At 33.3% G+C, this 13518-nt stretch overlaps 1 protein-coding gene across 4 annotated transcripts; it reads right to left on the reverse strand.

Moving 5' to 3' along the window:
- Nucleotides 1–260: 260 nt before the first annotated feature.
- Nucleotides 261–11915, reverse strand: LOC140816880 (ACT domain-containing protein ACR12-like). 4 transcript variants are annotated; one of them, XM_073176373.1, is made up of 11 exons: nucleotides 11833–11915; nucleotides 5229–5382; nucleotides 4637–4700; nucleotides 2772–2894; nucleotides 2356–2450; nucleotides 2032–2116; nucleotides 1819–1878; nucleotides 1370–1425; nucleotides 1093–1198; nucleotides 911–979; nucleotides 261–469 (listed from the first exon to the last, which is right to left on the reverse strand). In XM_073176373.1, the coding sequence occupies exons 2-11, from the start codon at nucleotides 5372–5374 to the stop codon at nucleotides 407–409; spliced, it is 867 nt and encodes a 288-aa protein (XP_073032474.1). In that variant the 5' UTR covers nucleotides 5375–5382; nucleotides 11833–11915; the 3' UTR covers nucleotides 261–406. The 4 variants fall into 4 exon arrangements, with proteins under 4 accessions (XP_073032474.1, XP_073032477.1, XP_073032476.1 ...); XM_073176376.1 differs by lacking the exon at nucleotides 11833–11915 and having other exon boundaries at nucleotides 2772–2891; nucleotides 5328–5396; XM_073176375.1 differs by lacking the exon at nucleotides 11833–11915 and having other exon boundaries at nucleotides 5328–5396.
- Between the last annotated feature and the right edge of the window lie 1603 nt (nucleotides 11916–13518).

Genomic DNA, 13518 nt, shown 5'->3' on the forward strand with positions numbered 1-13518 from the left:
TAAAAGTTTTCGAGTAAGATATTTAATTGATAAAATTGCAAGAAAATTGATTTGAGCAAATTTGTCTCAAACAGTGTCTATGATTGATCAAAATTTCTGGACGATCATCATCATGATTGTTTTTATTGAAGATATTTAATAATTAATTGGATCTTTTAAAGCAATGTTCCCGAGCGATAAGGATGAACAAAATGACACAAGGTTTCCATTATCTTGATATAACTCAAACTCAGATAATTAAAATAAGAAACACACAATAATGACAGGAAACTCTTATTACACTCACAGCAAAGTTGTATCTATCATACAAGAAAGGCTTTTCTTCCATACATAACATTAATAACTGAAACAGGAACAATCAACCACAAGTCCCAACCAACACAACGAGTTCATGGAATAGTACTATTCAGTAGCTCTCCTCATCGGTTTCTGGCCGCCGCAGGTAGTAACGCAGGCAATTCACAAGAACCTGCAAGTTCAAATCATATTTTGTTATTGATGCAATGATGGAGCCATTGAGAAGACCGAGAAAAAACAAGAAAACAGAAAGAAATCGAAACCATTTGATCCATTCACTACTTATTTAGTTATGTAGGTAAAAGGTGGACACTGCTCATCACGGTGAATTTCCTTAATTCACCATTGCATAATATTCAATTCTGAATTCCAAAGAATCTATACAATTTGCTACTCTACAGGCATCCTTCCTCGTTTCACAAAAATTATTGTCTCAAGTTGCCAAATGAATTCATTACGTAATCCTGTAAGGCCTTTCATACCTGTCACACAAGGACAGAAGGATCGCCCCTTCCGACAAGAATTTGTACAAAAAATGCACAAATTGCCGCACAGGAATGCAGAGAAAACTATGTAAAAATACCAGCAAGTAGAAGAAAGTAAATTCGATTACCTGAGACAAAGAACTGTTCAATGCTGCTCCACGATAGTTGACATGAAACCGGTCTTTGGCGACCAATCCCTATATGGGTTTTACACCAAGAACTGAGTATATGTAGCTAGCGACAAAAAAAGAAGGAAACTAGTCGAAAAATAAAGCTTATCCGAGTGATCCACACAGAGAAAGAGGCCTACCTCGGTGTCAATCTCCGCTGATTCAACTGTTACATTGATATCTGACATTATTTTGATTATCTCTAACAGCAGCCCAGGTCGATCCGCTGTCTCTACAGAGAGTAAGCTAAAAACACAACAAAAATGTATATCATAAAAATTATGTTCCATCTGAACAAGTGGATTTCGAACCAAACTAACTCTCATTACAAATGTAGTTTATAGGCTTTTCGAGTTTCGATCTAATTAAAAACAAATATGAAAATATTCGAGAAGTTGACCATGGGAACAATAATACCTCCTCCTAGGTCCATCTTCCTTAACATGTATATGAGTAGCAATTTCAACATCGATCTGCACGAAGAAACCAAAACCAAATTATAATTTGTCGTTGTTGAAAAATTAAGCTGTTTCTTCTGTTCAAGTATATCACTATTGCGAAAAAAGTAGTAAACCACTATTGTATAAAGAAAAAGTATACAGCTATTGTGCCAAGAAGTAATAGACGGTAGCTGCAGATAGGTCAAGATTATGATACCAGAATTCCCGATTAATAACAAATTTCTTCAAAACTTTAGAACGGAAACAAGTTGCGAAATTTAAACCAGTAGAAAAATAAACACTGCAGAAAATAAACATCAATAAAGCCCGACAATCGGGAAACAGATGACAAACACATCCAGAAGAGGATGCAGACAAACTGGAGAAGAAAATTGAAACAAGAACTGATATTTTGTTTGACATCACCTTTTTTTCCGGGGGTTTTACTCCAAAAGCTTCACCCATAGCAAGCCGTTCACTTGATTCCTGTTATGACAAAAGTTTCAGGTAAAGACTCAACGCCATATGAACATGGCAATTAATTTTCTTAGATCAGACAAAAAAAATCTCCACAACCATAAATATGGCCTGAAAACAGGAGATGTTTATCCAATATTTGAATCAGTTATATGAAAATACCGGATGATACTTGAGAACCTTGTTGATGATGGTCAAGCGAATCCTTTCCAAGACATCAGGATCTTCGACTTTACGTCCCGTGGATCTGAATAATATAATAAACATTATAATTCTGAACAACTCAAACAGAAGAGAGACAACTTTTAAGAGATCATAACATCTCATAAAATAAAAGGAACAGATAAAACAAGATACGGGGGGTGGGGGAAGTAAAACCAAATTCTGGATCAACAAGATTCAAGAAATTGATATTCTATATAACTAGTAATTGCAAATCACTTACTAGTAGAACAACAAAAATGCATAATGCAAAACCATACTCACAGTCTTGTGATAAAAAATTTAGTTTGTGTGACAGAGTTCTCAGTAGTGACAGTTCCCTTTAAAACATCCAAGCCTAGGTCCTTAAGTGCCTTCATCTGCAGCAATGAATAAAGGTTTCTTGATGGCAAACTTTCAACTAGAAGGTATAACAGACTTACCAAGTAACGTTAATGTGTTATACATAAAGACAGAAAATTAAACAAGCTGATATACAAGTCAGCATGAAAGCAACACTGATAATGAACAGAAAAAAACACAGATTGGGTCGACAATAAAGAGAGAGAAATATGTACTCCATGAACAAAAATGAGACGCCAGTCTCTTAACTGCCTCATCTCAAAGTGTTGTGCACACAAGTGAATTTTTAAGAAAAGCCCAGAAATAAAGAAGTGGAAACAAAATAGAATAAGATTTACCGTGTCAAGAAGAGCACCAAGGCGATCTCCAAAGCTAAGTTGCACAATAGTTGCATCAGGATCAGTATCTTGATCTATCAAGACGATTGGCATTGGAACATAATCAGTCTCTGGCCCAAACTTCTGTGGCGAATTGTTTTTTCAATGTCAAATTTCTTGAATTTGAAGAAACAAATATATTTTGCCATAAGTTAAATGTGCCAATATAAGGAACATGCGAAAATTGCATATAATAATTTTACAAATTGCGACAACAGTGACTGGTCACATTGCTCAATAATAAATAACTAAATCGCAATTTTAGTGTCCCAAATTTCCTTCTTCAAAAACTATTTCAACAAAAAAGTTCAATTCCAAATGAGCTGCTGGGCTACAAAGCTTACAACAAGGTGTGAGTGTAATTCCACCAAAAAGCTCAAAAGATAAATAATACTCTACTACGTAAAATAGTTGAATTGCCCGGAGGATGTAGCTCAAATTTGAACATTCATTTAGTTGTACGCTGTGTCGTGGTCCCGATGAATATCAGATCAAAGTTTTAAGGCAGTATCATAATCAAGGTCTTTACTTGTCTACTCTAGTTTGCACTTTTCACTGACACTAATTACTTAATTGAGAATGACCAATTCACTATCTAAATTCTAAACCAAAATAATTCCCTGTCAAGGAACAGTTATCTTTCCTCTCTACCATGTACAATCTAGGTCCTTCAAGAGTCTCCCCCATTGTTAGAGGTAGATTAGTAAGCATATATCATACACCATGAACTGGTCTTCACTCATTTGAGTAAGATGTCATAGTGTCAAACTAAAGATCCATCAAAAGCAATAAATAATCAATTTTGTGATCCTTGACTGTTTCCAGCAGGAGCCATAAGTACAATTTAACCATGCAAATATATCCAGTCATCCATTCTAGGATACTGGCAAATTTGCATGCTTTTCTCTCCCATTTAATTGTTCGAGTTTGAAATCTCCGATTTCCTCTATTTTTTGAGTTCAAAGCAAGCCTAGCACTCAAAATATTGAATTAAGAAACAGATGATGTCTGCATAACATGAGATTATGCTACAGGCAATATAATGATTTCACATTTAAAGTCGTCTCAATCTCAACAAACCAAATAGGCGATATAATTATTCAAGGTGCGAGGAACGTGTGGCCCTCAATTATCCACATATGAATAATATAAAGATAAGTAAAATTGGGCAATACGTAAACACACTGACCAATTTTCATTTGACTGTGTAGGGAAAACATTAATTCCGTGCATTTCAAATTTATCCTGCTAAACTTCTCATTAAATCCATGGATCATTCAGAAAAACTTGAAAGTCTTTCCTTGAAAAGGTCATCTGGATTAAAGCCTATTTCCCTCTTTTACATGAAGGTAAAAAATTGATACCCAGAAATAACTGTACAAGTTTAACCAGTTAGAGTAATTTAATCACCAAGTCCAGAAATAACTGTACAAGTTTAACCAGTTAGAGTAATTTAATGATATAAATCTGAAAGGCTCAAGTTACACAGTAGATACCCAAATTCAGTTTTAGCAGGACAGCATAAAACTTGGAAAGGATAACAATTTGGTCCCACAACCCGCTTCTCTCTTTATTAAGAAAATCATTCATGCATCACATCCAAAACTCTATCAAGTATTTTCAGCTCAAGAAATCAAAGAACAATAGAGTTTACTAGAAAGTCTTTAAAAGCTACAACAGTTCATCAACTTTCACCTTGAAAAAACTCCTTACATAGACAAATTGATTCAAAGCATATCAATTTCCAGAAAATGAAACTACGGATCACCATTTTCGAAACTCAAGCGCATTAGAAATGCAAAAAATTGCAAGAGAGACCAACTTACCAAAGAAAATGAACGTGAAGTTATTGAGTCCACTCCATCAACAGAGGCACACATCATAACATTCCTACATGCAAGTTCAAGCAAGTCAAATTGAATAGCATATGGGTAATGCCTCGAAAAATCAATTTCGGAATGAAATCAACGCAAAATTTTGAACTTTTTCCCCCAAAATTAACACTGATCGCCCCTGTGGCTGCCCTAACTAGTATCGATCTATTCACATAAAATATCGATAAATGTCAAGAATAAGCCATTTTTTAAGACACAAGACATCATTTATCAATCATCAAACTAAGACGACGAAACGCTTTTGACCAAAAATAAAAAATAAAGCCCAGAAATCAAAAGGATTGAATAAGCACCCACATCCTAAAATCATAATAACACCAATCAGTACTGCGACAGATTTTTAAAAAATGAATTTAATATACAAATGATCGGGCCATGAAAAAGCACAACCATTGCTAGCAACTAAACGTGCCAGGAAACTCGGTAAGCCAAAAAATCAACTCGCACACAATTTTTTTTCAAAAAAAAACCCATAAATCATAATATTAAGCTAACATCCGCCGATAAATATATTTCACTATACTTGTTGCGCGTTGAATCGATTCTCGGGGAAACCAATAAGTAAAGATGAGATTTTGTGGCGGGGAAACTCTTAACAGAAGAAAAATCTGAAGATCTCAACCGGATTGAAGTGAAAGAAGAAGTGAGGTGAGCATTAGCCACCGCCATTGATGCTGCAGAATAGTTCAAGTTTTCGGGAAATTTAGGAAGATAGCATCCAACAACATCATATTTAAAAAACTAACACTCACATTTAAAATGTCTATTTTACCCTCATTTTAAATATTTTCAAATCTTTTTTTTTCTTTTCTTTTAAATCCTAAACTAACGTTTCTTCCTTTACAGGGCCTCCTTTACACCTAATTGTATTTGACGTGGAAGTCGATTGAATTAGATGCGTGGACCACCTTTTTTTAGGTGAATTTTTGCTTTGATTCAGCGGTTTGTTTCTCGAATTATCGGGGCGATGATGATGATGCTATTGATGGATTTGTGGGTAAAATAATGAATTTGTTTGGTTGATTTTTGGATGAGTTTTCGAGTGAAGTGATTCTTGGAAGTACGACAATGAGCAGCGAGAGACAATCTGTGAGTGTGCGAGACCTCGTGGATGAAGCTAAGAAGCGGATTGATGTTTATTTCACCTGATAACTAACGAGATTGTGCTGCTTTGGATCACAAGTTGTAATTGCATCTTTAAGTTTCTGCTCATTTTTACGCATGCGCTACGGCGCTTGAAAAAAATGCCTTTTTTATTTTGTGAAATAGCTTCTTGATTTATACTAATGTAGGGAATATCATGCAGGAATCTAGAATTAGTTCGATGTTCATTTTACCTGATATTATAGTATGTTTTCATGTATAAGAAATTATGAAATTAAACATAGTGTGAAACAAGACAAAAATGACTGAGGGCGACCGAATGGCGACTGGGAGCGACCGAATGGCGACTGAGTGATATGGTAAAAAAAAATGAGCAAATTCGTGTTTTATATCATATTTACTATATTATGGTATGTTTTCATGTATAAAAAATTATGAAATTAAACATAGTGTGAAATAAGGCAAAAATGACTGAGGGCGACCGAATGGCGACTGAGAGCGACCGAATGGCGACTGAATGATATGGTAAAAACAAAGTGAGCAAATTCGTGTTTTATATCCTATATACTATATTATAGTATGTTTTCATGTATAAGAAATTATGAAATTAAACATAGTGTGAAATAAGGCAAAAATGACTGAGGACGACCGAATGACGACTGAGAGCGACCGAATGGCGACTGACTGATATGGTAAAAACAAAGTGAGCAAATTCGTGTTTTATATCATATTTACTATATTATGGTATGTTTTCATGTATAAGAAATTATGAAATTAAACATAGTGAAATAAGGCAAAAATGACTGAGGGAGACCGAATGGCGACTGAGTGATATGGTAAAAACAAAGTGAGCAAATTCGTGTTTTATATCCTATTTACTATATTATGGTGTGTTTTCATGTATAAGAAATTATGAAATTAAACATAGTGTGAAACAAGACAAAAATGACTGAGGGCGACCGAATGGCGACTGGGAACGACCGAATGGCGACTGAGTGATATGGTAAAAACAAAGTGAGCAAATTCGTGTTTTATGTCATATTTACTATATTATGGTGTGTTTTCATGTATAAGAAATTATGAAATTAAACATAGTGTGAAATAAGACAAAAATGACTGAGGGCGACCGAATGGCGACTGAGTGATATGGTAAAAACAAAGTGAGCAAATTCGTGTTTTATATTATATTTACTATATTATGGTATGTATTCATGTATAAGAAATTATGAAATTAAACATAGTGTGAAATAAGGCAAAAATGACTGAGGGCGACCGAATGGCGACTGAGAGCTACCGAATGGCGACTGAATGATATGGTAAAAACAAAGTGAGAAAATTCGTGTTTTATATGCTATTTACTATATTATGGTATGTTTTCATGTATAAGAAATTATGAAATTAAACATAGTGTGATAAGGCAAAAATGACTGAAGGCGACCGAATGGCGACTGGGAGCGACCGAATGGCGACTGAGTGATATCGTAAAAACAAAGTGAGCAAATTCGTGTTTTATATCCTATTTACTAGTGATATACCTATTGGTGTTTCGGCAGGCCTTTTGATAAGACAAAAATGACCGAGGGCGACCGAATGACGATTGTGTGATATACTATACTAAAATAGAGTAAATAGACCACGAACGTGAAGTTGCTCCTATTTTCTATTATAAGAATCATATATCACTCAGTCGCTCTCAGTCGCTCTTTGAATTATTTTACGCCACTTTTACATTTTATACTCACACGATTATAATATACTATAATATATTAAATAGTTTACAAAACATTAATTTGATAACCTTTTACACATTGAATAGTACAAAATATCTTCGATTCATTCATACTAAATCATTAATGTTCAATTACATTTTAAAAAAAATCCAAACTTGCACTTCCAAAAAACTATATTGTATAGAACTTCAAGTGGTTCTATTAGGATCACTCATATATCATTCAGTCGCTCTCAGTCGCTCTTTGTATTATGACATTATTTTTATATTTTACATTATCAATCCGTTATACTATACTAAAATAGAGTAAATAGACCACAAACGTGAGTTGCTCATATTTTCTATTATAAAAATCATATATCACTCAGTCGCTCTCAGTCGCTCTTTGAATTATTTTACGCCACTTATAATCAGTCATCATCCTAGCCGGAAAAAAAAAACCGAAAAAACACAATTAAAAAAAGAAAAAAAAACACGAGCTCCAAATGAGATCAGATGCTTTCCCAAAAATAAAATAAAATGAGAAGTCCAAAAAACATTCATTACAGTTTCATCAAATCCATTTCCCTGCGTTTGCTGGGGGAAGACATGATTCTTGATTTCTTTTCTTTATTATTTTCGATTTTTTCTTGGGATTTCAGACTGATTAAAATTTGTAAGCTTTTTTCTAAATTAATTAATTATTTTTTTAAGTGAGTGTTATTTATCAAATTTTGAGTTGTAAAAGGCTAATTTTTAAATCTAATATTTATTTAAGGTTAGTTTTCAAAGTGGCCCCAAGTTTTCGCCCGATTCACCAAGGAATATTTTGGTTGCTTTTGGCGGAATGCGAAATTTAGGGGAAAGGGACTCAATCCTGATTTATTTAAAAAAAAAAGATTCACAACTCAATTTACAAAAATATCCTTTTGTTTAAGTGTAAATTAACTATTGACTTAAATTTTTAATATTAAATTCATTTAATCGACTCTAAATTAAATTTTTCTTCCCCAAAAAAAATGGTCGAACGAAGCGTTTTTGAACTTTACGTAGGTCGACCAAAGCTTGGTCGACCCAACATTCTGGTTTGGTCGACCCAAATTAGCGACGGTTTACCAAACTAAGTCGTCGCTAATTCAAACTTTGCGACAGTTCTATTAAACCGTCGCTAAAAGAAGATCTGCGACAGTTTTTTAACCGAAGATCTGCGACGGTTTTTTAACCGTTGCAATTGGCGACATTTTAAAAGAACCCGTCGCTAATTAGCCACGGTTAACTCATAACCGTCGCAAATAGATTGTGTAGACCATAATTCTGCTTGGTAGACCCAAACTTTGGGTAGACCAAACGATCCAGCAAAATGTTGGGTCGACCAAAGCTTGGTCTACCCAGAGAATATGGCTTGGTCGACCCAACATTCTGGTTTGGTCGACCCAAAATTGAGGCAAAGATTTTTTGGTCGACCCAAATTAGCGACAGTTTTCAATTCAAAACCGTCGCTATGTCATCATTGGCGACGGGTGTTATAAATAGTCGCGAAACTTCGTGTTGCGACGGTTTAACATTACCCGTCGCTAATTAGCGACGGTTAGCTCATAACCGTCGCAAATAGACAAGCTCTATCCAGCAAAATGTTGCTTGGTCGACCCAATATGTTGGGCGATCCTGTTGATCTCTTGGTCGACCCATGTTGATTTTGGGTCGATCAAGGTTGTTTTTGGGTCGACTCTTTTCTGACACATGAATCCATAGATTTGACAAATATGACCGATAATTACTTAATTTTGACGGATAATTACACAATTTTGACTAATGTGGCATGTTTTTAACATATGAATCATATAATTTCACAAGTATGTTCCATAATGTTACTTGTTATGACATATGAGTCACAATTTCACAATTATGTTATATGTTTTGACATATGAATCACAATTTCACAACTATGTTATATGTTTTCACATATGAATCAGAATTTCACAACTATGTTACATGTTTTAATATATGAATCATAATTTCACAATTATGTTATATGTTTTTTAACTTATGAATCACAATTTCACAACTATGTTACATGTTTTTACATATGAATCATGATTTCACAATTATGTTATATGTTTTTTAACATATGAATCATAATGACCAATGTTGCTCGACAACCGTATATGTTTAATCCATTAATTGATTAATATATGAATCATATAATTTCACATATTTTATAATGTTACATGTTTTGACATATGAATCACAATTTCACAAGTATGTTACATATTTTAACATATGAATCACAATTATGTTACATGTTTGAATATATAAATCCCAATTACATAATCACATGTATAGTATGTTCTATAATGTTATATGTTTTAACTTATTGTGTTACATGTTTTGACATATAAATCACAATTTCACAACTATGTTACATGTTTTAACATATGAATCACAATTTCAATTGAATTACATGTTTTAACATAAAAATCACAATTATATGTTATCACAATTTCAATTGAATTACATGTTTTAACATAAAAATCACAATTATATGTTTTAACATATGAATCACATTTATGTTACATGTTTGAATATAGAAATCATAATTACATAATCACAAGTATAGTATGTTCTATAATGTTATATGTTTTAACTTATTATGTTACATGTTTTGAAATATAAATCACAATTTCACAACTATGTTACTTGTTTTAACATAAAAATCACAATTATATGTTATCACAATTTCAATTGAATTACATGTTTTAACGTAAAAATCACAATTACATGTTTTAACATATGAATCACAATTATGTTACATGTTTGAATATATAAATCACAATTACATAATCACAAGTATAGTATGTTCTATAATGTTATATGTTTTAACTTATTATGTTACATGTTTTAACATATGAATCACAATTTCAATTGAATTACATGTTTTAACATAAAAATCACAATTACATGTTTTAACATATGGATCATAATTTCACAACTATATTGCATGATTTAACATATTAATCACAATTTCATTACATAATATTACAAGATTTAACATATGAAACACATATTTAACTTGGGTCGACAAAGTAACATTTATGTACCAACTTGGGTCGACCCAAAGTGTCAGCCTTTTGATTAGACCCAAAATTCCAGTCTTTTGGGTCGAAACATGTAACATTATAAAGCATACATGTGAAAATATGTTATTCATATATTAATCAATTAATGGATTCATATACGATTGTCGAGCAACATTGGTCAAAATTGTGTAATTATGATTCTTATGTTAAAAAACATATAACTTAATTGTGAAATTATGATTCATATGTTAAAACATGTAACGTAATTGTGAAATTATGATTTATATGTTAAAAAACATATAACATAATTGTGAAATTTGTGAAATTATGATTCGTATATTAAAACATGTAACATAGTTGTGAAATTCTGATTCATATGTGAAAATATATAACATAATTGTGAAATTGTGATTCATATGTCAAAACATATAACATAATTGTGAAATTGTGACTCATATGTCATAACATGTAACATTATGGAACATACTTGTGAAATTATGTGATTCATATGTTAAAAACATGCAACATTGGTCAAAATTGTGTAATTATCCATCAAAATTAAGTAATTATCTTGGGTCGACCCAAAATGTTGGATCGACCAAGCAATATATCTTCGGTCGACCAAACAACTACCTAAATTTGGGTCTACCCAACTTTTCTTGATCTACCCAAAAATCTGGGTAGACCAAGCTTTGGTCGGTCGACCCAACATTTTGGGTCGACCAAGCAACATCCTATAGGTAGACCAAGCCTTGATCGACCCAACACTTTGCTTGATCGACCAAAGCTTGGTGTATGCAAAATGGTATACACATATTTGCGACGGTTATGAATCACCGTCGATAATTAGCGACGGTTGTTAACCATCGCTAAAAGCGACGGTTAAAAAACCGTCGCCGATCTTTTTTTAGCGACGGTTTTTTAAAGAACCGTCGCCAATATTACGTTTTTCTCGTGTCGACCATGCCAGAATATTGGGTCGACCAACACCAAATTGGTCCACCACAAAAAATTTCTTCTTGGTCGACCGAAAAAAATATTTGGTCGACCAATTTTTTTGGATGGAAGAATAAATAGGCGGAAAAGAAAGAGAAAATAATAATTAATTTATTAAGTTAAAAATTTAATTAAAGTTTAATTTTATAATCAAGAGTCAATTCCTTCTTTTTTTTAAAAAAAAGTCAAAGTCCTTCTTTTTAAAAAACTTTACGTCTCAATCCTATTTTTTTAATTGTCCCCAGAATAGCTGATGAGCACATGTTGTGTGTTGAAGATGGATAATTTGAGTTGTCTGGCTTTGTGGGCATTTCCACGTCATACGAGGCAACTTTTTTTATTTGCTTACGGTAATAATAATTGAAGTTTTAATATTTTTTAAGTCCTCGATTCATAGTTTTTTTTTTTTTAAAGAAAATTATCCTTCTAACGATAATTATTTTCTGATTTCAATCATCAAGGTTGATAATTATTATCGACAAAATCACATGGATTTGACGAGGCAAAAAGAGACAGTGTGGTATGTCAGAAAAGTATGGTATGGACAATCATCTTGTCATAATTAGTAAGTGAGCACTGAAAACAAGGTAATCATTGACTTTCTTTCTATAAATATCAAGTTTGTTTAAACATTAAGGGATTCATTCATATAGATTATGTCCTCATCATTTACTCTCTGAAAAACACCACCAATATCGCATTTCTCCTTGCTATATTGATTTTCTTTATTCACATGCTGACTTTAGTATCAGAGTGGCCACGCCGGACATTCTTCTGGCGCCCATTCACGTGGTTATCCTCTTGTTTGCAGATCAGCAACAGCTTTTCTCGAGAGCAAGATCTCTGTCGTTGTGCTCTCATCTCTTATCTCTTTTATAACCCGACCATGTGAAATTGCCAACATATATCACACTCATTTTTACCTGGTCACATCAATGTGTCATGATGAATTCTAGTAGTAAACACCCTCATTGTTTATGGAAAATGAAATCAACCGCCGGTGCCATCCATATACCAGTCCCACTTTGAGCAAAAAATTTTGGATATCTCACTCACCTCCTCCCAACAAGCAGATTCGAGATTCTGGGTATTTGATTCAAATGATTTATGTTAAGGTTGGTTACGATGTCGAGATTGGAAGCTACGACCCATATTATTGTTAAGAAGTGCATTTTATAAGCTAGTGAAAATTTCTTTTGTACTATCACAATCTCACCTAAAGTTAAAAGTGTTCTAGTGGAGAGTGCTTCATAATATTATCCATATGAAAGCGAACCTGATCGCTCACCATGTCCTGGCACGAGGCTCCTGCACATTATGCTAATATGGCCGTGACTCAACATGTCATGCGTTGTTTGGTGTCCCATTATCAAACCTTGATCGAAGAAAACAATATTATAACAACCTTTTAAACATGTTAGACATTTCGCCATTATCGATATATTTTAAAGAGAATCTTGGTTGAATGGTGCATTTCTTTACTAGATGAGTTTCAACACACTCGTATTTCATTGAATACGTCTCTCCGTCTTTCAGCCGTCGTTATTACGCTAGATTGGATAGCTCCTTCATTTAACCAATTTAGATTGGATGTAGATGCAATGTATAACGAGAATTCTAATAATCATATGATTAAAGATGTGGTGCGTAATCATGAAAACATATAGTTCTAACTTTCGGAAAGAAGATTGATAAGCATCTTTCGATTGTATTTGCAGAACTTGTAGCAGTCATAGATGAATGGCGCACGAACACATGTTGCAAGTCCATCAGATTTCAACTAACTCGCTCTTCTTGACAATACAAATAGTCACCAGCCTCGTGGAGGATTTAAGCTACACTGGTGCCATTATTTTGGATACCGGGACTACAAATATATCAATGTACTTTTACTATTTTTCGATATTTAAAAACTTACCCCCGTAGTT

The sequence above is a fragment of the Primulina eburnea genome, chromosome 16, assembly GCF_022965805.1.
Source record: "Primulina eburnea isolate SZY01 chromosome 16, ASM2296580v1, whole genome shotgun sequence".
In the NCBI taxonomy this organism is placed as follows: domain Eukaryota; kingdom Viridiplantae; phylum Streptophyta; class Magnoliopsida; order Lamiales; family Gesneriaceae; genus Primulina; species Primulina eburnea.